Genomic DNA, 26,448 nt, shown 5'->3' on the forward strand with positions numbered 1-26,448 from the left:
TCTTGCCTATCGGACGGCTTCCTCGGCGCGATGACGTCACGGACCCCGGAGTGGCTACAAATACGTGATGACGTCATGCGCTGTCTCTTTTGGCTCTGTGCGCTGCAAGGTGCGGGCTGGCGGCGCTCCGGGATCGCCCGGGATCTCTGGGATAATCCGGGACCATCCGCGGTGTTCGGCTCCCCAGCGCCCCGTCCGCGCGCGGGCAGCCTCCCGGGGCGGTGCTGAGGCCCGCCGGCGCCTCCTGTCCCGCACCCTGCGCGAGAGGGCCCCGGGGCGGCGCCTTCCTGGCAAGGCCCCGTGGAGGCCGCCTCGCTCCGGGCCCGGGTGGGAGGCGCCGCTCTGGGGAGCGGAGCCCGGCGGTGACAGTGCGGAGGGGGCGTCGGGTCGTGCAGGGAAGGAGCGGGCGGGGCCCCGGCGGGCACAAGGACGAGGGTCTCTAGCGTTTCTCGTTGTCTCCCGCAGGATGAAGACCATCCTTAGCAACCAGACTGTGGACATCCCCGAGCAAGGTCAGTCCGCGCCGCGTGCGGGAGGTGCCGGCCGTGCCGCCCCCGCAGCCCGTAACGCGTGTCCGCCTTTGGTCCGCAGTGGGAGTTTCGCTGAAGGGCCGGACGGTCATCGTGAAGGGGCCCCGAGGAACCTTGAGGAGGGATTTCAACCACATCAACGTGGAGCTGTCCCTCCTGGGAAAGAAGCACAAGAAGGTGGGTGCTGCACAGGTCCTTTCGCTGCCCGGAGACAGGCGGGAGGTTTATAGTTGGCTTAAAAACTTCTTGGTGGCGGAGGAGAGTGACCAAAAGTGTTCAGCAGCGAGTGACTTGTTCGGTAGGTTTTGCTTATTGCTGTGTTTTCTGAGAGAGGTTGATCTGGTGGAAGCGTGGCGCCTCCTCAGGCGCTGTGGGAGTGAATACGTAGATTGCATTCTTTTGTAGTGACAGTTACAGGAAAAGGGGTTGGTTACTGTATGCTGTTCTGCAAACTGACTCTTTTAGAGGAAAAAAAAAATTTATTTCCACAAAGTGCAAGTTATACTAGGAGAGGAGAGATAAATAAGTGCATGATTTTTCATATTGTCTCAAAAAGTATAAGAAGATATCAAGAGTGACTGATTTCAGCTACTGTTTCACAAAGATCGAGTGTTTCATTAAAACAGTGGATCCACAGAGAGTGTTTCTTTTAAGTTGATTATACATAGGAGACAGAGTTTAGAACAATATGCTTAGTAATTGCTAATGCATCCTTTAGCTCAAGATTGTATATTTATCTATCCCAGCTCTTTTGAAGACTAGTTAGTGGCAAGACCTGAAGAAAACAAAACATTTCTCCCATGTCTCAGGTTAGGATTTAAAAGAGGAACCAGGTGGGCCTTTAGTAAGTAGTCTGTCAAATAAACAAAACAGTTCTGTGTTTTTGTTTGGTGAGCTTTAAGTAGTTTATCTGAAAGTTTTGTTCCACGTTTGGTTTTTTCACAAAATTATTTTGTTGCTGGTTTTGAAGCGTATCTGAAAGCTTTGTCAATGTGATTTTTGATGCAGCTGCGTGTTGACAAGTGGTGGGGTAACAGAAAGGAGCTGGCCACAGTCCGCACGATTTGCAGCCATGTACAGAACATGATCAAGGGGGTCACTCTGGTAAGTTGTGTTGGGAACCAGATCACTGCTGCCCTTTTTGTTACTTGCAGTGAGAGCCTTTTACTTCATGGAGGGAGAGCGTTGCTAAGCATCTAGGATGCAGCTTCTTTCTCCTTGTGCTTTTTCTCTTGCCTTTGCTCTCAGGCAGGTTCTGGGCATGGAGGAAAGGGTGAATGTCTCTGGGGCCCGTTTTCAGGAGCTGTTGCTGCACCTTGGCTGTAGTTTGCCGTGTAAGCTTGGTGCACGTGTTCTGCCTCTGGGCCTGTTTCAGTGTCCGCTTGTGTCCTGTGTCCCAGGGCTTCCGCTACAAGATGCGGTCGGTGTACGCTCACTTCCCCATCAACGTGGTCATCCAGGAGAACGGCTCGCTGGTGGAGATCCGCAACTTCCTGGGGGAGAAGTACATCCGCAGAGTGAGGATGAGGCCAGGTCAGCCTCTCTGCAGGTGTATCCTGCTGGTTCAAACTGGCTTTCCAAGCTCTTTTCTTTGGGCTCTGCCACTGACAATGGGAGAGGATGAATAATTGTTGGAGCAGTATGTACTTGTCTGAATTGATGTAATCTTCTTATGCTACCATTGCCACTGTTCAGATTTATTATTAATAAAGCCTCTGTAATTTTACTAGTGAAAGTTAGCTAACAACCAGTCTGGAGTTAGTTACTGTAGTATAAGGAATCCAGGATTTACTTTAATCATTGAGAGATTTTAGCAGCATTGATAGTTGGTAACCTGCAGCTGCTTAGAGTTGTGTTTCTGTTTTGAAACACTGTACATGAACTAGTTTCATACCACATTATAGTTTTGGTCTTTAAGGTGTTCTAGTTTGAATTTGCTGAGTATCTAGGAGTGTTCACAATAAACTTAGATCCTAGCATCTTATTAGCTGTTTTTACATCTCTCATAAACAGTTACATAAAGACTGTAGGAAAGACATCCCTTATGCATTTGTTTTTTTCCAATTCATTTCTGGTGAGGGTATGGGTAAGGACATTTAATGTGACTGATGATGTTTTGGGGTGAGTGTAGAGGAATGCATCAGAACTTGTCCCAGAACACTGGTAGATAACAGTGCAGCAGAGTTACAGGGTTTTTGATTTACTGTGGGATATTAAAGGTGGGTTTGATTATTGTATTTAATTTTTTTTAAGTTAGCATTTACTGTTAGTAATAGGCTGGCTTAAAATCTGATATCTGTTGATTAAGTAGATGAAACTGAAAACGTATGTTACTGCCCTTCAGTAAAAATTCAAGTTTCCTGTCAGATTCTTGAATGCCATCATGTTTACTCCTTGTGAGTATTTGCACCATTGCCAGTGTAAACACAGCAGGTAGTTTTTGATGGCTTTGATTGTTCTGTGATTGCTGACTCCAGTGTTGTCTTAATGAGCACAAGCCTGTGGGAGATGGCACCACCTTGCTGACAGAGTTGTGCTGGCAAAGTGCTGGCTTGTACACAGTGTTGGTGATTGATGCTCTAATGGAGTAAGCGGTAAGCAGGAGTGTCACTTCAGTAGCTTTCACTCCAGAGCATGACTTCCACTTATCTTTATTGAAACTGTGTGAGGGAGGACAGCCCTGGAATGGATTTGAGGGACTCTCTTTAACAAAGTCATAGAAGCTAATTATTGTCTTGAACACTAGTGTCTAGATATGTAAATTGGGACAGGACATTAATATTGTTTGTTTAATACACTTAACACCTTCAACAGTGTGGATTATGTGTTTGCCTTTCCATAGGTGTTACCTGTGCAGTATCTCAGGCCCAGAAAGATGAGCTGATCCTTGAAGGGAATGACATTGAGCTGGTCTCCAATTCAGGTTTGTGAAAGTAGATGTGTGAAAAATTGTATGGAAACTTTTATCTGAAGATGGCAGTTTAGCAAACTCTACCTCAAACCCTGAGGTAAACAACAGCACAGATTTTTTTTTTTGCTCTAGTCACTGTAATTGCTTTTCATAGTTCCTTACTCTGTTTCTAAGCTTAAAGGTGTTTTTACAATTCTGCAGAACCTTCTTCTTCAAGTCAGCACTTACGGCCTTTTTGGCACCAAACTTTTCAGCTTTTCAGTTGTACATGTGTGCAGTAATGAAGTGCCACTGCCCTGAGTTGGGCTCAGTGAAATGCATCCTATTTTCATTAGACCTTACAGGATTTAAAGTTGGTAATTCCTGTCTCTAGATGACAGTCCTGTTGGTTAGATAAAATACTGGAGCATAAACAAAGGCTACAAGTTGGCTTGGACCTTTAGGCTTTGTGCTAACGGTCTCACTTTGTCTGCAGCTGCTTTGATCCAGCAAGCCACCACAGTCAAGAACAAAGATATCAGGAAATTCTTGGATGGTATCTATGTTTCTGAGAAGGGAACAGTGCAGCAGGCAGATGAGTAAAACTCACAGGTTGGTATCATCTTAATACACATTGTACATCTTCTCTGTATAGATGGGGACTTGACAAGGTTTATCTGCTTCAACATGGCCATGGTTAAACAGGTTTCCAATAGGGATGAAATTTCGTTTGTAAAAGATGTCATAAGATGCATCATAAAACTTGAATTTTGGGAGGCCTTTCAACAGCAGTTTTCCATCTTTCATCAACTTGGCATTTTGCTGCTGTATGGAGAAAACCTGTCTCTCCAGTGCTGTACTCTGCATTGTGAATGCAAGCTGCAGTGCTAGCTGAGAATTTAAAAACAGCAGACCTGGCCTAAGAGACTGATTTACAGAGAAGATCTCAAACTAATGTTCCTGCTGGTTGGACACTGCCCTCACTAAAGTGGTGGACAGCACCCAATTTATATGTAAAGGTCTTCTGAGCAGTTAGTATGTAAATGCTGGTAAACAGGTCAGTTCAACAAGGACAACTATTTACATTGTCCATGGGCATTGTTACTGAAGTTGAGTATGAGCATTTGGGGATAATTTAGGAATTTAAACTGCTAAAGGAATTTGATGCATTCAGCTGTGTGTGGTTCCTTACATAGTACAAAATATCTGTGCAGGATGAGACAGTCTGAGTTGCAAATAAATTCTGTGCTGTGTGCCTTGAGAACCTAAGCTTGAGGCAGGATGTAGATGAAGTGAGTTTCATAAACCTGTTTTTTTATAAATCATCCTCCAGATACCAAACATTTGCAAGCCTCTGAAAAAATAACTTTTAGTACTGTTCCAAGTGCCTTGAGAGATGGGGCAACTTACTACATTTGTTGAACAGTTGAGCTGTTGTGCTTGAAGGCATCTTTAAGTAATCTTGTCTGTGTAAAATCAAATTCTTTAAACTATTAATGTCTGTCTTGCATTAAAATCATCAGATAAGTAAACATCAAAGGGTTATAAACGTTCAGTTTCACATTTGCACTGCTAAAATCTTTCTAAAAGCTCTTTATGTTTTATTTACAGCTGTCTGGACCCCCAACGGTATTTACCGCGAGACATTGTCCAGCTATTCCAGCTGGTGCAAGGTGATGATACCCTTAGAGGCTCAGTAGAATAAACTATATTTCCTATCTTGAGTTTGTTTGGGTTTTTTTTTAAGAACTAAATGGTGATTGCATGAACCTGATGGCTTTTAGAGAAGCAGATTGCACAGTGGATCCACCCTACCAATATGTTTTCAAACCATGGGACTTCATTCAGACTGAATGAATGTGCTCAGAGGCTGGTAGGGCAATGTGTAGGCTGTGCTACTGTGATCTTTCTGTGACAAAGTCATGAAGTGGCATTTTTGAATCACAGCATTAGGAAATAATAAAAGCATTTTTCTCACAGGGTAGACCAGTGTTCTTTCACATCTTTTCTCAAGTCTCAGACTCGTGGTGACAGAATCTGAAGTAGATGAAAAACAAAACTGAAATGAGTAGAACGAGATTTGTAAGACCATTTAAACTAAATACATAGATGGAAGCAGTAGTCTGAAAATACAATGCTTTATTGCTCAATTAAGAAAACAAGGGACTTGACCTCAAAGCTCAATCAGAGTGTATTGTTGAGTTTCACCAGCAGTGATTTGTTACCTGGGGACACATCTTGGTTTCTTCACTGCTGACCTTGCCGTGTAGCAACATGTAACTGGGAGGTTGTACCATTTCTGTGCAGTAGTAAAATCCACATTGTCACTTGCTCCATTCAATTTGGAAAAAGTACATAAAATACTGGGACAGTGCAGAAACATACTTGGCAGCAAGTTGCTAAAGCATCCCACACATGTTAAAAAATTCCAAAAACTGCCTGAAGATCCACTTGTATAATGACAAGTGCAATTTACATTAATCACTATTGAGTGGGTTAATAGTTACTATTTATTTAGATGTTCTCTGCTAGTAAAAAGTTTTATGGCTGCCCCATTTTGGAAATGAAAAATAGTGATTGCATATGGTTTTGTCTCCAGTTCCATTTGCTTAAAACTACTTCACCCAATCTGTAAGGGTATCTCTTGGTCAATAATGGAGTTAACTTGGTTTTGTTCTTTTTGGGGGCTATCTTCAGAAGCTGGCCTGGTACATTTCATTCTTGGTGTTGTCCAACTTAGTTGAAGGTTTCTGGGGTTTAATAACACTTCTAAACCCTAACAGTTTCATGCTGAACAACACTCAAAACATGAATACACATCACAAGACTTTAAAAGGTGCATATCAGTTCTCAAAAGTTGCTCTTTGCAAGTAAAGCTGTTTTAAAGGTTATTCCAAGGCACAGGAGGGTCATAATTTTTATATTTTTTAACAGAAGAAGTTGTCTTCTAGGTACAGTAGGTGGATAAAAGTAATTTCACTAGAAACAAGTGCCATGGCTCTTCCTGTGGATGTGATTACTTGGTTTTTGAATGAAATGCTGGTGTGTGTGGCTGGAGTGACTCAGTGCTTTTCCACAGTTATCTGAGTGGTATCATCCACTGTAGAATGCAGGGATGGATCTCACTGACAGTGGGCTTGGGCCCCCTTCTAAAATGAGACACAGATGCATTTGATGCTTTTTGCCTTAAAACGTTTCCTTCTTTTTCTTTTGTGAAAAAAAATAATAGCTAAAAGCAAACTGAGGGTAGAGAAGAGGCAGCAGGCAAAGAATATTAACGGCTTCTTCTGAGAAATAAACAAGCAGAAGCTACACTGCTTTTCGTGGCTAGAGGGGCCACAGACTGAGTAGTCAGCAGGAAAGCCATTGTTGCTTATCAGGCTATTGTAAAATCTTACTGAAGGCTTTTCTTTTGAATCTGATGTGAAGAATCCAAATCTGGGCTTAGATTTTTCTTCAGTCAGCTTAAACGCATAGTAGCCTTTAATCTTGACTTTGTCAATGTAGTAGGCTGAGAAGGAAAAGAAACCAAAACAAAGTGTTAATAAAAGTTACATTTCAAGTAAAACTTGCATACTTTCTGGTAAAATTTCAGATTTCAAATTGTTAGAAATTTAAAAAGTGTACTTCGTAAAATATTTACTGCTAATACTCAGTTGTCTCAATTACATAGGAACAGTGCCTTACTGTTTTTAAAAAATCTTCATGATTTTGGACCTACCCCATGAAAACTGGATTTGTACAGAGTTGGAGCTGGGAGTTTGTTTTGTCCTGGGAAAAGCTAGATGCTGCTCTTAACTGGAGCCAGCTGCAATGACTTGGGAGCAGCTGCCCATGAGTGCCATGAGAGCAGCTTTCCAAGAATTCCTGCCCTGCTCCAAACTCAGCTGCTCATCCCTGCAGCATGCATGGCTCTGTGTTACACTGCTGCACCCAAGTGCAGGGTGAGAATACTTAAAAATAGCAGGCCTTGAAGTCACGTGCAATCAGCAAGCATAGTTGGGAATGTGACCCAGACTAAGAATTAATTCCTTTAGTGATGTATTGTTCTTTTGTTTGCAGTATGAAATTAGCATGGAAAATAAATCAGCAAATGCTCATCATTATCACTACATTAGTCCTGTAGTAACTAAGAAGGCTAAGCACTGGAGAGAGAACACTTTTTTCTTGATATCTAAAAGTAATCTGAAGCCATGCTTAGCCATGAGTAAGATTTGTCTCATTTTTATTAACTCCTCGAGAGGAGAAACCAGGATACCTAGACTGTGTTGGATGTCAGTTACCTCAGAAAAACTTTTGAAACCCTCATGTCCTGATCAGGATCTCTCTACAGCTCAGCAGTAGGGAACAGTGAGGGCAGGGATGTATTGCACATCTCATTTTGCCTGTATGGGTCAGGTACCAAGGCCTTGCTGGTAGCCTGTGTCCCCCTGCTTTTCTTTAATGATTGGTTGGGGGAAGAGGGAGGGGAGGGGTGAGGTCTCTGCAGCATTTCTCATACAATAAGCTGCTGCTGCTGAAGATCATTGTCTTGAATGTTTTTGTCCTCTACCTCCATAACTCTTACTAGTTTTTCTCTAAAGTGAACAAGTAGATTTCCATATGTGCCCAGGAGAAAACAAGCAGTGGAACAAGAACTAGAGTCGGACTCTCCCTTCAACAGCAGCTGGTGCTGCTGGTGCCCTGCTGTATTTCCTCTGTATGTCCCTCCAGGTTGCTGTGGATTTGCTTGCACCTTCCTGTCCAATGACTAGTTCAGCAAGCAAGGAGGCTCTGCCTTTCTTTGGAGAGTAGAAACTTTGTTTCTTGGGAGTTGTTGGGCTGAAGTGCCACCTCCTAATAATTTCTGAGTAACTACTCTGCTGTATGTGCATGCCCAGAGAGCTTCTCTCATGGTTTAAACTGGAGGCAGCTGTAGCTGTGTTTTGTGCAAGGCACTTGATGCCATTCCTGTGTGTCGCAGCTGCCCTGAGTGTGGCTGCAGAGTTGGGCCCCTCAGGGGGCTCAGTGCTGCTGGCTCCTGCATCTGGGCCAGGACTGCTCGCTCTGTCCAGGGCAAGACTTAGCTGTGCCTGGCTCTGAGCCGTGGAAATGGCTCTGGGGAACTTGAATCTGTCATGCACTCACCTTTTAAAACCTCTTGTATGTATTTGCCCAAGTAATAATTTCGAAGTTCATCATTGTCCAAGGATGGGTCATCTATTCCATTTGCTGTGATGTAAATGTCAATGTCACCATAAGTTTTTTTGATCCACCTGAGAACTTTGCGCATTCCCCAAGGCACCACTGCCAAACGAGAAGGGGAGCTCAGGCAGGTGATATCCTGCAGAAATTGAATGTCACAATCAAATTCATACTGGCTTCCATTCTGAGGTTCATCAATCACAAATCTGGTGGTGAAATGATTCAGTGCATAAAAGTCAGCTGCACCTTTGACAAGCTGCTTTTCCTCACTTGTGAAGGATGGCAACAAAGTATATGAAAGGCCCTTTCTGTTTTTAAAGGTGATGTATTCCCTCATAGTAGCTGGATAGTCCCCAGTCTTAAATATGGGATTGGCAAACCAGCCTATTTCAAACTGAAGAAACCTGTTGGCAGCTTTTGAATGAGATTCAAAGAAGGGGTTGGCAGGCTCAGCCCAGTCGGAATGCAGGGACAGGGACACTTTGCCGTACTGAGAGGGCCGGTACCGCTCGTCGTACGTTCTCCAGGCCATGGCGTGTGCTAGCAACAAATTGTGTGCTGCCCGATAGGTGTCATTGCTGCTCCTCTTGTAGACATTGCTTAGCTGGTTTGGCTCATTTATTGTAATCCACAGTTTAACCAAATCACCAAGCTCCCTAAAACACAAAGCTGCGTACTCTTGAAAAGCGTAGGCAGTGGACTGGTTCAACCATCCTCCTGTCTGCAGCAAAGGACCCGGCAGGCCCAGGTAGGTGTGAGTTGGATAATACAAGGTGACCATGGATTGAATGTTCAGTTTCAGGGCTTCACTAATCACACATCTGTAATACCTAAGAACTTGCCTGTTGACCACTGACAAATCTCCATTGGGTAAAATTAGTGACCAGTCAAGTGCAAATCTGTAATGGGTGACTTTCATTTTTTCCAGGAGATCCAGTTGCTTTTTAATACTGACAAAATCTGTGCACTGTGCTGGTCGGGTCTTTAGCTTTACCCCTTCAACTTTGTGCAGAAGCCCATCTCCTGTGACATTCCAGAGGTACAAGCTGGAATCACAGAACTGTGGTGAGGAAGCTGCTGATTCTGCCTGTGAAAATAAAAATATGTTACAATGGGTTTTAATTAAATGAACATAATATCTGCTTGTGATCTGCATTTCTGCCTGTGTTTAGCTGTCAACTAGTGGTGGATGTCAGAAGTCCCTGCTTAAATGCTCCAGGGGGAAGATGATAACCAACTCACCTCTAGGGGCTTTGTGCTAGTGGTCATCTTATCATTCTGTTCCTTTCCCTATGAAAAACATCAAAATAGCACTTTTTGATTACACATGGGCATTTGCCCTGCCACCAGCCTACATGACATGTTTTCACAGAGACAGCTCTCCCTGATCGAGTTCACTCTGGTCATGCACACAGCAGTTCTCAGGCAGAGGCAGCTGCCTGGAGAGCAGGCAGTGAGAACAAGCACCAGAGGCAGGCATGGATTATTTTGGCACTGCTGCTGTGATCAAACTTGTAAAATTGAGGCATACTTATCTGACACAAACAGCTTGTAGCATTTAGTTATCTTTTCTATCTCCTATTAGTTAAAAAAGTTCAGAATAAAACATTTTTTGATATTCCAATTTTTAAATGCTTTTTCTAGGTTTCAAAGTAAAGTTTAAAATATTTAGATTGCTTTTTTTTCAAAGGAAATGTTTTTTTTTTTGTGTGTTGCATATTAACAAGATATATAGAAGCTTAACTTTTTCTTCCCCTACAGTTGTCAGTCAATAGGTTAAATTATGGGATTTTTGTGTTAGTTTTTGAGGCTGGTATTTGTCATGGGACTGTCTGTGTGCAATGACAAGAAGGGTATCCCAACCTGCCCATACATACAGTTAGCTTATTTATGAAGTTTAAAGCAGAAATAGAAGAAAAATAAAGTATAAATAGATCCTGTAGGAGCCAGTTTGTACAAAAGGTTGTATGATCTGTTTTCTAATGTGAGCTCAGATGGTAAAACCTCAAGGTTGGTTATCTTCACCTGTGCTATGTGTCTTTTTAAAGAATGGCTTCTTACCCACTTGTCTGAGTGGCACTTAGAGCCAGGCCTAACCCAGGAATGTGTTTCTGCTGTAGACAAGACCTGGAGCCTGCAGGTCGCTCTGCTGCCACCAGCATAATCACCTTGTCCCTGCCCTTTGTCACTCTCTCCATCAGGCTTCACAAGCATCCCTATGGCCACACTGCAAACTGGATTTGGAAACCCCTGGTTGAAAAATAACCCAGTAACAATTGGTTGGATCAACTTCTTGGTTTGAAATTTCCTCATCTGATGTGCCACATGGAGACACAAACAGAGGGAGGGCCACGCTTGGAAGGGCACCTGCAGCAGGGTCTGCTGCCGCAGCAGTAGCCAGCACTCTGTGCCCAGCTCACCTGAAAACCTGGAAACACAGGAAATTGGACCAATGCAATTATGGCTTAACTTCTGTTGGCAGTGTGCATTGGAATTCTGGAATGCAAGGTGCTGTGTATGGTCATTTGTTCAGGGAGCTGCTGATCACTCTGTTGCCAGTGATCCACTTAATATTTTATGCTTACCTTGAGAACAGATTCAGTGATACCCCAGGAGAAGTCACAGGAGAACTGAGCTTGCAAGTTTGGGGTGGAATCCTTTGGGAAGAAGCCATTTTCTTGTATGATTTGTTTATAATAAAGTGCAGATGACTTGGGAATCCTTTCCTTTTTTTTGCTTTTGAAATCTACATAAAATAATCCACGCCTGATGTTGTAAGCATGCTGCCATTCAAAGCCATCAAGGAGGGACCAGGCTGTGTAACCAAACACATCTATGTTGTCGTATTTAATAGCTGCATAAGAGAAGGTAACATCCATGAGTCCTGTATTCATTACTCTAACATATATAAGGGATATTTATGAGAAAGCACTATTTATTTTGAAAATCTTGAGTGTCTTCTCAATGTTTGTATTGACCCACTGTAATTCATTGCAAAACTGATGTATATATCTTAGTCTTTATTTACTAAAAAAAAGGTGTCACTAAGAAATTAAGGTGTCCTTAAGAAATTAAATTACTGTAGAATGCTTTAATTCTGCTCTGACCAAACAAGAAATATGATACCACATCCACGTTTGAAGTTGCATTTGACAATTTGCCAGTACAATAATACCAGTAAATTAGAGACTCATGAGTCAAAATAAAGGGAGCAACAGTTGATCTGGTTTGTAACTTTGTCTTGAAGCTAAAACTCTCCACCTTTATTTGAAAGATGTCTGCAAGCTCATGGGAATGTCTACTCAGCTTGTAAATTGAAAAATCTATTTTGTTGGCATGGGACTGTTAACGACTTTAGAGAAGTAGGGTAGAGCAACCCAGAGACTGATTTAGTTACAAAATGGGTGCAGTGCATGCTGATTTCTTCAGGCAATCTTAATGTCCCTCTTGCAAAGGAGTTTACATATGATCATTTATATATAATATATGAGAAAGATGACAACACAACTGCTTTCTCAGATGTGGACCCTGATTCTTCAGGAAGGGCCTGCAAAGCAGCTGCTCAGCAGACACCAAGTAACCACAATGCTTTTCACCCCTGCAGGCTCGTGCCAGCTGGCAGCCTGCAAGGAAAAGTCCAAACTCCATGGTCAGTCATGTTCACTGCCTGTCACCACCTTTAAGCTATGAAATACCATGGGATAACTCCTCATGTTAACCTTATAAGGGCTGGAATGACCTAGGGAAAGCAGTGACCAAGTAGGGTTGCTGAGGATTTTGACACAGACAGGTGGACAAGCCATATTTGACCTGTAGTCCACCACACCAGTAAGCCAAGGAATAAAGATGAAATTTTGTGGTTTATTCTTTCCCAATATCATTTAGCTCAATTTTTTCAGGACATATAATTTTGCACCATTCCGTATTTCCACTGAACCTCCTCACCCTAGTCACACCAGGCTGCAACTTGAGCAGAAAGCAGTTTTGCATGGTGCATGTATTGATGCAGCAGAGTTCCAAGGTACCCAGCATGGGTATGCAGCATGGGTATGCAGCATGGGCATAGGCCAGCTGGATGTTTTCTTATATGCCAGATGGAATCAGAAAGCCCAAGAGCTTGCAATGTGAGGATATGGGAAGCTGATGGACAAGGGCAGAATACTGGAAAGGAGATGAGGAAATGTAACAAAGCAATACAGTGGCAAGTATTTTCAAAGAAGGCAACTTCTAAATTAGGGAAACCTTGGGAGAAAGTACAAAAATGTCTGAAAATACCCATTGCAAAATGTAGAAGCAGAGAATGATGTAGAGGCTAAAGAGATAAGCTAGAATGGCCTTGCAAGTAAAGATGAGTACTTGATGTCTGCACTGAGGAAGGTTGAACAAATGGGAGCAGACATCAAGGGACAGAGTAAGTGATGACTGAGAACATTTTTGTTTGTAGAAGCATATTGAATAGACAGGGGTAAATTTAATTGTCAGAGCAAAGGATGCTGTGTTACTTGAGATGGTGCATGCTGAGATTTTGTGACCGTTTAAATGGGTAGGGGCAAAATTACTATTTTACATATACTATATGGTAAAGAAAATTAAATGTTAGGCAGGTGATAGGTAGAGATCTGGTGGATCAGAGTGAGAGTATGTTTGTAGCATTGTCTGCAGGAACAGTGAAAGGAGAAGGCAGAAACAGGTCAGGATCCTGACTGAGGATTAGGGTGAGGATGAGAAAAGCCCCCTGAAATATAAGGGGAAGGTCTGGGGCAGAAACAAAGGGCTGAAGGTAGGAAAAGCCAGGAGTTAACTTAGCTCCCTATGTCACCAGAGGTGACATTCACAGAAGATCTCAAGGCTTTTCTGTAGCTACTATAGGTGGAGTCTTAGAGTCCTGCAGGAGTAATAGTTTCAGTACAGAAACCCTAACCCTAACCAACCCTAACCCAATGCAGATGTTGGACTTTAGCTTTCTGGGACAGGGACTATGGGTTTTTTCTGTTTGTACAACACCTGGCACCAATAGATCCTGATCCTGATCCTGACTTGTACTCATGCAGTATAAATAATTAATGATTAACTTCATTGCCATTATCTCATAAAAAAAAAAAAAAGACTAAATTATTACGGAGCTAAATATCAAACGATCAAAAGTTCTCTCTGAAAAATCCAACAAGTAATTTCTGTACAAACCTTGTAAAACCTTATTAATGAAGTTTTTCATCATGTAGATGGCTGTGGTGTCCTCTGTTTTCACATGGCTGTCAGTGAACCAGCCATTCTCTGCAATCAAGATTCGAGGACTGTTGTACTCCAGCTTAATCCAGTTCAGCACTTCCCTCAAATTGAGTGACAAATTTTGTCCCATTTTTGGTAGAGTGTTTGGAGGTTTAAAGTTACTAGGACCAAAGGAAAATGCAAAGAAGTCAGCTGTTCCCTTGATGTAGGTTTTTTCATCTTCGGTAAATTGTGGCAGAAACAAGAATTCATTTTTCAGTTCTTCTGGATAATCCCCATCCCCATGGATGGGTTTAGCAAACCATCCGAGTACTCTCTCCATGGACTTCTGACATTTAGAAATGTCCAATTCATCTTCCAATTTGTTAGGCTCAATCCAGTGGGATCCCAATACTATGGATATCATCCCCTTCTGGTAGGGTTCAAAGTGTTCTTTGTAGGTATGCCAAACTTTTGCATGAGCCTGATGAGAGAAAAATAGCATTAAATTGTAATTCTAATAAGTCTCTGTGGGTTGGCAGGTAGGTCCATCTGAGTCACTGCAGGCTTCTATGGAAGCATCAGTTAAGGCACATGAATTACCCTGCACAGTTTAATGGGCAATCACTGTCACCCTGCAAGGCTCCTTGGGATGAGGGCAATGATCAGAAACTCGTGTCCTATGACACCTTAGGGCTGTGGCTTTTTAACACATGTCTAAATTTCAGGGGAGATCCCAGCAGGGATAAGAAGAGCTGCTGTTACTAAGACACTTTGGAACAACTCTAACAATGGGATTTGAACTCTGTGATCTAGGCAGTCTTTCTCTGTCAAATGGTGATTCCTGATATGGTTAAAATTTCAAGCCATCCTTACAATTATTCCATCAAAGATGCATCTCATATGATATTTCATTTGTCAGTGGTGACTCTGTGCTACTAACTGCTCTGTGCTCTGGGGGTTACCTGGCCTTACTCTGATCAAACCACATCCACCCCATCCCTCTTCTTGGGATTTAGTTGTTTTATTCTGGCCTAGTCATATGAGCAGGTATTCAAGTTTTGATATTTGCACAATCCCTAAATGTAAAAACTTGGGCAAAGGACCCAGCTGTGAAGTTTGAACACAAATGTCAACTTACGCAGCTCTGAGTGAGAATTTTGTTCAGGATTTTAGTTAATTTCTTCTTTGAAATAGCCACTGAAATGTATCACATCTTAATACTGCTTTTCTGATTTTCATAATGTTTTAGAAAGTGTGTCATTATTGCATGTCACAATTAGCTTCAAATGTCACACTATTGATTACATAAATAAGGGCATACAGCAGACAAAGCTTACACAAAACCAGAAATACATGGGAGGCTGAGGAGCCACTAGCATTGTCAAAGTCCTGTAAGGGAACAGGACAGGTAGCTCAGAGAGGAGTGACCTGGAGTGCAGCTTGAATCACATCAGGTGATCTGACACAGGGGAGGGGAGCTGGCCTCTCCCAGCTGAAGAGTTGTCAAGTAACTCAGAGTTTACCTCATGCCTGGAGTGTGGAATTACACTCTTAAGCTGGAAAGAAAATAATAGCTTGCACCCAGAGAAAAACATCAGGAGCATTGTGAAACACTGAGTGCTGAGTTAGATTGTCATCATTACTAAGCCAAACAGCATTGCTTACCTTGAACAATAATTTCAGTTAATTTATCTAGAAACACACAGCCTTGACAGTTTAAAAAAAACTCCAAAAGGCCTGATGTCAGGTAGGTATTTGTTTAAGCTGGGGGGTACCAAAGAATTAGAGTTTGTGAAATTTTGTGTATCAGTCGTTTATGGTTTCTAAGGTCACGCTTGTAACATTTGTTCAAAGTCTGTCTTTGAAAATACTGATAAAGTGACACTAACCTTTGAAATGCAGCTTCTGTAGCTGAAGAAGGAAGCCAGCAAAAATGGACTCGAGGCAAATTGCAAGATAGAGTTAAAGTATTATAAAATTGATTTCTTAGTAGCCTCATCAGAAAATTTAAGTGGCCAGCGCCATCTCCTCAGCTGCCCTCACTGTCCTCTCCTGAAAGTCCCTCCAGCCTGGGGTGGCTGCTGGGGCCAGGCTTACTCTGTGCTCTGCCCCTAGGGTTTTCTCACCTGGTTTGCAGAGTTTTTCTCCAGACACAGCCCACAATCACCACTGTTGAAGGAGAGGCATGTGGCTGTGCTGGCTTAACAAGAAACCCCCCCTGCACTCAGCTGTATGATGCACAGTGCCAAGGACCATGACAATAGCACCAGGTAAATCACAGCAATCACACTTTTCTAGGTGAAGTGGAGAAAAATGGCTTTGCCAAAAAACCAGCTAATTAGAACATGATCTTGACATGTAAAAACCAAGAATCTCTCATCGTATTCATACACATCTTCAGAAGGTGATTAGAAGAAAATAAAGTTACTATTAAAAAGAATGTGTATGGTAGAGGATACAGCCCCAGGTAAAACTCTAGAGGAGTAGGCCTCAGTTTTAAATAAGTACATTTAATATGAGTCAAGATAGAATCCTCATATGCAAATTTGTATGTATCACTGGTGACTGAATTCTGAGGATTAACTCTTACTGTAGAAAAGTTCTCACTCTCTACAGTAAGAGTTTTACAGACATAGTAGACACATAGTTGCCTACATATCTGATTTGAGTTGCTAATTATCTGTAAAGAAGCTTAACATTCACAGATAGAAATGCAAACTATTGTTGATGGAATCAGCTGATTTATAGAACTTGCTTTTTAAGACCAGATATGAAACAAACATCAATTTAAAAGCTGTATCATACATCAAATTGGGTATTTTCAGTAAATCTTGACTAATCTTTTTTCAGTTAGAGTTTAATCCCTAATCTTTCACTTTCCTTGTTAGAGCAAGGACAAATGTCAAGGCTAAATACACAGTTAAAGTAGGATCAATGTTGGGTATTTATTCTAGATACGTATGACTCATTAATTTCAGCATATTTTCCTGGTATAAATGTAGAAAATATGCCCTAGTCTTGAAAGTCACAGGAGTGCTATGTCAGTTAGTACTAACCCTGTAAAAAGGCTAGAAAAGTCAACTTAATAAACTGAAGACAACAGTATTTGTTCTCTCTTTTTGAAACATTCTTATACTCCTTGAAATTCTGATCCTGTAATTTAACATATGCACATGCAAAGAGCTTTCTGTAGAGCAAAACTTTCAAATTCTTAAGATACTTTAGCCAAGCAATTTTTCTTTGAAAAGCAATGAGCATATAAAAAAATTGTCAGGGGTATATGGAGTTATTTTAGTGTGCTGGAAATCAAGAACATTTAGGAAAATTAGAATTGAAAAAATAATAATAAAATTATTTGGGCCTTTTGTTTACTTGTTTGGTGTTTAACCCACGAAGAACTAGAATACAGTCTGATGATGATGTTACATTTCAGAAGAAGGGCAGGGCTGTGTGGCTTATTTGGAGAGTGTATTATTGTTAAAGGCTTTTTTGGTCTGTGGTAAAGATGCCCCATAGTCAGTAGAGCTAAAGTAGACCTAAACCCTGTCTTTTGCAAACTGACTCTCAATCCTTGTGAAGGATTGCCTACATCTCAAGGTGCAGGTGACTACACTTCTTGAGAGGCTGTTATGAAGGACTGAGGCTTTGCTATCATAATTTGTTGTATGTTAACTGTCCTGCATTTGGATTGTGTTTTCCTTAATGATTACCAAGAAATCTAAGAAAGCTAACCTGAAAATAACAAATCATCAAAAAACTATGAATCAATGCTGAATTTTACATCATCACTGATGGCTACAACTAGTTGAAAAATCTTCCAGCAAAGACATTTAGAAGCACAGATGATTCTGGTGTCCACCCTAGAGCCATATCTCTCAAGAGAGATTTATCTAAGAGAATCCCTTAGAAATTTACAATTAATAAGCATCAAAGTTCAAATTCCCTATTAATTGTGTAGAGGTAGTATTGAGTCCTTTGAAGTGGTCAGTGGCAATGATTACCCTCTGTGCACGAAGAGAATGCATAGTAACATGCAAATACGTTTTTTGAAATTGATATTTTTTAAAACTCACATTTGAAATTCTTCTTCTGAATTATTTTCCCAATGTGGATCTCCTAAGCACCCTGCTTATCAGCCTCTGATTCTGCATCCTCTACCTCTCTTTATATATCTTGAATAGCAAGGCCCATGAAAAGGCAGGTCTGTCTCTCAAGCAGAGGTGTCTGGGGCATTCCCTTAACAGGATGCAAGGCTTGGAGGGAGCACAGGCAGGAGGTGATTCAGCATCAGCAATGCCTTGTGCAAGCCAACACACAGAGCTCTGGGGCTGGATGAAAACAGACCAACCCTACTTTTGTAGGAAAGCCCTAATATGATCATTATCTGCCTAGTTACCTACATGAATTCATTCACGGAAGCAGATAATTTTTTAATCAGTTCTAAAATGCATCTCATTATGGAGATGATCCTTGAGGTCCTCTTCCAACCTGGTATTCTATAAACTTTTTGATATACCAGCCAATTATTTGGGTTTTAAGACACTGTATTGCTTTTGAAAGCAATAAAATTGATGAGTTTAAAACTAAGAGGAATTTCTCCAGCCCTTTTCAAGGGACACAAAAATCTCCAGCAACTTTCAAATTGTTCTTACAATAAAATAATCCAAAGTCCAAAAAAGCAGAGGTTTGTGGTTTGTTATATTGTTTTTGTGATTTTATTAAACTTAGCTTCAGCACCATGACTGCAACAATACACAAGGAAATTAAACTAAAAGTAGGATTCATGTGAGCGCTTCATTTAATTTCTCCAAAGATACTACAAAAAGGTTTGAGAATGATTTTCAGCAAATTGCTGTGCAACAGTGTGGTGGCCAGATTAGCTTCATTTCAGCATTACATACCTGTTTTTCCTGCTCTGTATATTTAATGGATGGCCCTGGTTTGTGCACAGGGTGGCACTGAGGATCGGGTCTGTCAATAGCCTGTCCAAAAATGAAGCCTTGACATGGACAAGAGTGTGGTTCCTCCTAAAGCTGATGACATAAATGGCAATCTTTTCAAGAGCTTTAACAGGCTTTGTCTCACACTGCCAAAACCTGACATTTGGTTGATCTTTTCTTTTTGGGATAATGGTTTTGGTTTGCAGTGGGAAAGTAGAAGGTAGCCATAATACAATGTCTGAGAAACAGACCAGTATCTACTGGTCATGAAATAAAAACCCCTGTGAAATCTCTTTAAAGAGAGAATCTTATAATTTTTCTTGATTCTCAAAGGAGAGATATTTCACAACACATAAATCCTGATTGTGCATCAATCATTCTATTAATACTGTATTGTCAAAAATGCAAAATGAACCAGACATTTAAAGTTGCATAAAAATCTTTGAGAAAGATTCTGGCTAGTTGGCTTGGAACATCCAGTACCAGATGTGACTTCTGTGGAATGGATGTCTGGCATTACAGTTTATTAAGAGAAATAAATAATTATATCTAGAGACAAGAAGAGTTGGCTCATACCAACTGGTACCTCAAGAGTTTCCATTCCATCCCTAACCCTAACCAGAAAACTCCTGTTCCTCAAATACTTTACTACAAATTTGAGATTTTTCATTGATCTCAAATCTAGAATCTTCAGAAATTTTACAGTAGTATAGGAGAGAACTGCTAATACTTTAGGTAATGCTCATGGGGTTGTAGGAAGGGTACCACAGGAGAATAATTTCTGCCCACGGATACTAAAACAGTCGCTAAAGGATTGTGTGCTGCTGAAGGTCTCCTTAACTCTTCCATCCAAGTGATTTACTTTATACTCTAGAACAAGAAGCAACTATCAAATCAAGTGTGAGAGACAAATAATATTGACCAAGAAAATTAGGTCAGTAATTTGTGTATCAGACCCAGCTGTGCTTGCATTCCTGGAAAATCCAATTGATTCCTTGGCAGAGCAATCACATTCCCTGTGTGTGGTGTGCTGCTTACATGGATTTTACAGAAACTGCAGAGACTGCCCAGTTGGTACTCCACATTTGATTGTGACACTCAGAAATGAAGGCAAGAAATATTGCAGACTTATATAATATCTTTTACATGCATTATATAAAATAGCATTTGAAAACAGAAAGAAGGATTTGGGATCAGTTTTCTTTGAGATGCTTCACAAGTCTTTATCTTTAAATCATTCTTCTGCCAAGTTTGAAATCAGTTAGTGACTCAGGATGCTTGACAACTTTTCTGTGTGTAAAACTTCTATTGACTGCAGTGTGACTTTTTTGAAAAATGATGTTCTGAAGGTTCAAGGCCAGAGGTAAATACAAAAATTTGTTGGTTGCAGAATATTTTAACTACTCTGGCAAATATTTTTTTCCCCACATGCATACTTCTTTCTGTAGGATTAGCCCATTCAGATTTATTTGTTAATTACATGTGTGATGTATGGCAAGTTGTAGAAAAATCCTCTTTGTGACAGTTAAGAATAGTCTCAGCAGGGGGAATTATACTGGCTGCAGAGATGGGATAGAGACCTACTCTGTAAAGTACTTTGAGCACGGCAGATGCAAAAAACACTGTACATCATGGAAATAATTTGAAACTCTCAAGTACTGAAAAGAACATTTGTTTTCTTCTGAACCCAAGACGTGCCAACCTTGCTAGTTCAGAAGCAAAAATTTTGCAATATGATCTTACTAAGCTAGAACAAATCACACTGACATATACATAATCTATGGCCAGTAAAGTTGATTCAATATGCAAATACAAATGAATTTCCTTTTAAACTAATAGAATAATCATTTCAGGATGACCAAATGTGTTTAACTAAATGTAAAGAACAAAGAATGATCTTTAAGAGTTAGAATTTGTATGTAAAAACTAATTTAAATAAAATAATAAACAAGCACTTTAAAACAAATAATTATTGAGTCAGCTGTTGTGACAAGAAATAAGATCAAAATGAGGCTTAATAGAAAGACTGTCTTAGCTAAAGGCTATTTGTTGGTGCTTTCACAATAGGTGATTTTTTAAAGAAACACTGATCACAGGACCAATTCCTCTTATTATTCCCAGAGCAGTGCAAGATCAATTTGTGAAATCTTATTATACTGTACCTTGATCAAATTGTGTCCTACTGAGTAGACAGCTCTTATTTTCCCTCTCTCTCCTGGAGCATGAATACCTGTACCATACCCATGCCAAGCAACTAAATATGGATTGTGGATTGTAATCCAATATTTAACACGATCCCCAAAGGTCTGGAAGCAAAACGTGGCATAGTCATTGAAGATATCAATCACTGATTCATTTTTCCATCCCCCGAATTTTTCTTGCAGCATCAAGGGCAGATCCCAGTGGTACAGTGTAACCACGGGGGCAATGTTTCTGTAGAGTAAAGAGTCAATAAGGGTGTTATAATACTGAAGTCCTTTTTCATTGGGAGCTGCCACCACTCCAGTGGGGAAGAGCCTTGACCATGAAATTGAAAACTGGTAAAAAGTAACTCCCAGAAACTGCAGAGCAGACAAATCTTTGTCCAACAGGGTATAGCTGTCACTGGAGGTGCCTGCACTGTCAGTGTCCCTGAACTCCGCGCGGCTGAAGCGGTCCCAGATGGAGAAGCCCTTCCCATCCTTCCTCCAGCTGCCTTCCACCTGGAAAGCTCCTGTCCCTACCCCCCAGAGAAAATCTTTGGGGAAAGTGTCATATAAAAACATCTGTGTTTCGCTCACGGGGCTGAAGTGGGAGTCCTTTTTCCACACAGATCTTCCCTCTCCGGCAAGCCCAGTAACAATCCTTACGAAAACGAACGTCCAAAAAGCAACAATCTTCTCCAGTCTCTGGCCACACATTGTGCCAGTTTATAGTGCCAGTGTTAAAAATCAGATTTCTTGTACTGATGCTGAAAAAATTCCATTCTTTTGCTGGAGTCCACGCCGCGCAGATCGTTTTCATTTGTCACAAGCTGCTGGAGTGTCTTATCAAAGCTTCACTAAAAGCTGGTGATTGTAAAAGCCCTGTCAATGATTAGCCTGAACTGTGAGACCTAGAACAGATCTGAGAATGGTGTAATTTATAGGGAGGTGGCCTCTGCATGACCACTGAGACACCTGCCTGGCTTCTTACTGCAGCCTGCCTCTACAACAGAAATGCCAGGAACTAATTTATCATCATTTAAAGGTCAGTCATTCTGGTGAGATAATACAGGTGACAGAGGGCCTAAGAAGCTGTCACATCCTTTATTTCTTGTGGAGCTGTATTTCAAGAAAACATTAATACAATTCACACTACATAATCACCAATTTAAAGGAGATCTATCCTGTCTGTCTAATTGGATGGCTGGAAAGGCAGTGCATGATTCCTCAGTCCTACCCTGCTCAAAAAACCCACCTCTACTGAAAAACTCTTCTTGGACTTGTGGGAAATTTTGTTGTGAACAAGAGATATACATACATCCAAATAACTATATAAAAACACAAAGCAAGTCAATATTTCTTTCAAACAACAAATGCAACCATTTTTCTATACTATATAAAAGTCTCCTGTACAGCACTACACACAGCAGCAGTACAAAATCAACAGGGGACTGTTCCAGTTCTTACACAATTTTCCTGGATTTCTTCAAATAAACACAATTAGCAAAGATAATTAGCCCTGAAAAATTCTATTTCAGTATTGATTATTTTAACAATTCATATACACAGCTGGAGCATCAGTACAGCAAATATTTATACAGCAATTTTGCAGTATAATTTAATCTTTTAACATGTTTAGCAACAGTATGTATGTTGAGATACAGTCAATTTACTCAACACAGTAGGACTGGTGCCTGCCATTTTTGTTTTTTCTTGAAGTACAGTAATATAAAGTGTAATAGTAATAGTAATAGTCACATAGTAATAGACATATAGTAATAGACACTGTGTGACCACAGCTGCAGAAGAGCCTTGAGCAACAACACAGAAGTATGAAGTAGCTTTGTGTGTAAGAGAGGTACACATTGATATCTGAGCATTTCAGATTGGGACAATTAATCAGTGGAGCAGAGCACTCTGCTCAGATGAATCAGCCCTGCTGCCATGTGGGCCATGAGAGTCCAGATGCCCTGCTGGGCTACTGCTGCTTTACTGCTCCTGCTCCCTGTGAGACCATGCTCTCAGCACTGCAGAATGGACTGACATATACCTTTAATTTATCAGTAAAGCTGATTAATGAATTCAAATGGAAGCCAATTCATTTATTTTTAGGATAAACAACAAAACACCCATGCTTGTAAGCATTTCTCTGCAGAGCCTTTACAAGAAACATTTTCACCACAGATGAAGAAAAAGCATGACATGTTCTGCACTCCAGGTCCCTGGTGGTGAGGTAGCCAGGCATCTTACACGAGCCTCTCCCCTTAACCAGCAGTAACTGATCTACATTTCTCAGCCAAGATCCTACCACACACAGGCAGCTTGGGAATAAGAGGAGCAGACAGGGACTGTACAAAATTGGCTTACAATACATACTGACATGTTTCTTTTTGTTCTATGGAACAGCATTTAAAATGCTGTTTCATAGTTACTGCATCAACATCATCTTTCTATTTTGACCTTTAAAAGCATTGATTTTATGCATCATACTTCATGAAAGAAAACCCAAGTACAAGTCATTATCAATGCCACTACACTTCTAAAGCAGCCAGTCACCATCATTACCAGATGTTTGAGCTCCAAGTACTCACAACAGCTCTGTAACCCAGCTCTGTAGCCCCATGGGCAATCTGTGGGCAAGGGAAAGGCAACAGGCTTCTCCCCACTAAACACAGCAGTGTTAGCATCACTGGCACAAGGATGCAGACAGTGTGTTGCACCTGCCTGAGATGTGTAAGGTGCAGCAGAGGCTGATGCTCTCAGATGCTTGGTCTGTATAAGGTTATGAACTGTACTTCTTTCCTTATTATTGACATGACTGGGAGCATGCTCTAATAATGGTTTGAAATTGTTTCAATGTTTCAAGCCTCTGTGAATCCAGTTTCTTACTGCTTGGTCATATTTAACTGTTTGGGCTGTAATTTAACTTCATGAAGTTAAAGAGGAAGCAGTTTAAGTGATGAGAATCGTATAGTGACTTGAATTTGGAAGAAGGATTTCATTATCTGAGCAAAGACTTGGGCAAAGAAATACTGTGACTGTTGTTAATTTGGAAAACAAGCAGCACAGAAGAGTGAGATGTGATCAGGGGGTGTTAGGAAGTGAGGCTGTGAAAGGAGGGGAAGAGAATAATTGATTCCACTGGCTCAAGTGGCAGAGTCAGGCCAGGCTCCAACCCTGATGCTGTATGAGGACATCATGCACTATGATGCTGCACAGTGGGATTTCCTGCCTCTGTCCACACACCGAACCAATCTGGTTTCACAATGAATCAAGACTGGGAGAAGCTGAAATCTCCAGGGCACTTGCTGATACAGATTCAATAGTTAGGAAGCCTAATGATTATTCAGTTCAATTCTTACTTATCAGTTTTCCTTTTTTTCTTTGCCTTTGCCAAGGCATCTGATTCAAATGAAGAAAACACTTTTTCACTTGATTCTTGAATATGTACTCTCCTTGTTTTGGGGGTTGGCTTGAAAATCTGGGGTTTGATCTACAGAAATGCTGAACACATTAGTTGAAAGGATAGAGTTTTGAATGTAAGACTGAGTATCTGAGTTGACATTCATTCGGCCTAGATAAGTAAATGAAGAAAAAGACCTAAAGACAAAGTTCACTCAGAAGAAGTGTAATGTTTACATAAACATCAGCTGCTCAGATCTACTACTGTTGGGTGCTCAAAGAAGCACAACTTATGTAATCATCCACAACAGCATCATGCAAATCCCTTATCTTTACCTTATACAGCAAAAACTGTTTGACATGGGATCAAGTCTTTCTAAAGACACATCATTGTGATGGATACTACAGAAAGCCTAATGCCAATAGAAACTACACCACAGCTTTATGAAGAATTTTTGGAATTGTTCATCTCTAACAAAATGCTAATTTCTGTTTCTACAATGCCTGAAAATTTTTATTTTCTTTACTAGAGAGTCTAGTAAGAAAAATATTCCTTATTCACTTTAAAAGTTGGTTTCAATTCCAAGAGTATCAACATTGCAATACAGAAGAATGTGGAAATAAACAAGATATTAACAAAAAGAAAACAGACTTTTTTATTTCTCAATAGAAGAAAATGCAATTTTCTTATTAAAAATCTCCTCTCTCAATAAGCAAGACAAAGCTTTCACTAATAATATTAACAGAAGGTCTGGGCTTATTATATAGAGGAAAAAAACCCTCAAGTTCAAGGCTTAATATCTCACTTTTTACAATGTATTTTGGAAAAAAAAACACCCCAACATAAAAAGCCAAATTTGTCTGTGAGTTTCAGCAAGGTAGAAAACAATACTAATTTTGCAAAAAATTTTTGTCATTGTTGTAAATAGAGTGGTGCAATCAAGTGTACTTTAGCTACTTTTAAAAAGCTGTAATTTTAGTTGGGTAAGAGGCCTTTAAAATACTACCCATGATCAATTATAGACTCAAGGGATTTTTGCCTTGATTTTATCTTGCAAAGCACATCATAATACATAATAATGAGTATTCAGTTTTCTTTCCTGTGGTGGAGCAAGGTTTTTCCCTCTTCCACCGGTTCCATAGGCATGTACATAGGAACAGAGGTATCCTGTGTCTCCCCACCACAGCCAGGAGTGAATGGCAGGCATCCCAGGTGTTCAGGCTGATGTCTCCATGAAGGATTAAACTCTTGCCTTCCAAGAAACATGAAGATGTCACAAACCCACAAACAGATACTCCTCTGCTGGATGTTACTCCAGGTAGCTTTATCAACCACAAACAGAGATAACCACCTGCAATAACTCTTTGAGCATTATTTGAACAGTTTGGCTCTCACAAACGCCAGCCATTTTAACTGATCTTTAGTTCTGGTATCAGGAATAGGCACAGCTTTCAAAGTTGCATAACGAGAATTAAATATGTAAATACAAACTTATCACTGGAGATGTTTTTCTAAAGCAGTATCGGTTTTGTTTGCATAGCTATTATGTTGAGTGCATATGGAGTAACTTGCTAAACTGGCCAAAAAGCACAGCCTGTGCTGTGGGTCTGTGTTTACTCACTCACTGTGCTCCTTATGCAGAAACCCAAAATCACGAGCTATGCTAATGCTAAAAGTACGCGGGCCCACCTAACCATGTGTGTTCATAAAGGAAAGGCAGCAGTTTCTGTACAAACAGGATCTTACAGTTACCATAAGTCCAATTTCAAGAATTAAACAGGAATGGTAATAAGTATCATTAACAGATGTGTGAAATAAGACCATGCCACCAAGCAGGCAGTGAACACAGAGGGAACACAAGTGACAGCATTTAGCAATTGCAGTATGAGACAACTACCAATTGAGCTTGTACTCTGGTTGTTTCTTTTTTTCCTCTTTGATGAAGGGTCTCCCGAATCACTGGTAGCATTTGTAATGTCACAAATTCAGTTTGTCTTTCTCATTCTTCTCCAAGCCCAACAACTATTAGCAATTCAGTAGATTGGCAGAATCTAAACATCAGACAATATTTCAGAGTGTAGTCGTTTTTATTTGGCTTGAACAAATC

The 26,448-nt window shown here is 40.7% G+C and overlaps 2 protein-coding genes across 2 annotated transcripts; one reads left to right on the plus strand and one right to left on the minus strand.

Annotated features, from left to right (window-relative positions):
- Nucleotides 1-85: 85 nt before the first annotated feature.
- On the plus strand, nt 86-5,144 carry RPL9 (ribosomal protein L9). The gene is made up of 8 exons (XM_036383005.2): nt 86-109; nt 466-512; nt 592-707; nt 1,539-1,634; nt 1,931-2,063; nt 3,373-3,453; nt 3,917-4,032; nt 5,032-5,144. The coding sequence occupies exons 2-7, from the start codon at nt 467-469 to the stop codon at nt 4,021-4,023; spliced, it is 579 nt and encodes a 192-aa protein (XP_036238898.1). The 5' UTR covers nt 86-109; nt 466; the 3' UTR covers nt 4,024-4,032; nt 5,032-5,144.
- Nucleotides 5,145-6,569: 1,425 nt separating this feature from the next.
- On the minus strand, nt 6,570-21,655 carry KLB (klotho beta). The gene is made up of 5 exons (XM_036382762.1): nt 20,918-21,655; nt 13,789-14,296; nt 11,190-11,458; nt 8,548-9,691; nt 6,570-6,931 (listed from the first exon to the last, which is right to left on the minus strand). The coding sequence occupies exons 1-5, from the start codon at nt 21,653-21,655 to the stop codon at nt 6,570-6,572; spliced, it is 3,021 nt and encodes a 1,006-aa protein (XP_036238655.1).
- Between the last annotated feature and the right edge of the window lie 4,793 nt (nt 21,656-26,448).

Source organism: Molothrus ater, chromosome 4 (assembly GCF_012460135.2).
Source record: "Molothrus ater isolate BHLD 08-10-18 breed brown headed cowbird chromosome 4, BPBGC_Mater_1.1, whole genome shotgun sequence".
NCBI lineage: Eukaryota > Metazoa > Chordata > Aves > Passeriformes > Icteridae > Molothrus > Molothrus ater.

Coding starts and splice junctions, on each gene's coding strand:
- KLB (XM_036382762.1), bottom strand. CDS start 21,655: ATGTGTGGCCAGAGACTGGAGAAGATTGTTGCTTTTTGGACGTTCGTT. Junction 9,692..11,189: donor TCACTGAATCTGTTCTCAAG/GTAAGCATAAAA, acceptor TTATTTTCACAG/GCAGAATCAGCAGCTTCCTC. Junction 6,932..8,547: donor CATACAAGAGGTTTTAAAAG/GTGAGTGCATGA, acceptor TTTCCTTCTCAG/CCTACTACATTGACAAAGTC.
- RPL9 (XM_036383005.2), top strand. CDS start 467: ATGAAGACCATCCTTAGCAACCAGACTGTGGACATCCCCGAGCAAG. Junction 513..591: donor TGTGGACATCCCCGAGCAAG/GTCAGTCCGCGC, acceptor TTTGGTCCGCAG/TGGGAGTTTCGCTGAAGGGC. Junction 708..1,538: donor TGGGAAAGAAGCACAAGAAG/GTGGGTGCTGCA, acceptor TTTTTGATGCAG/CTGCGTGTTGACAAGTGGTG.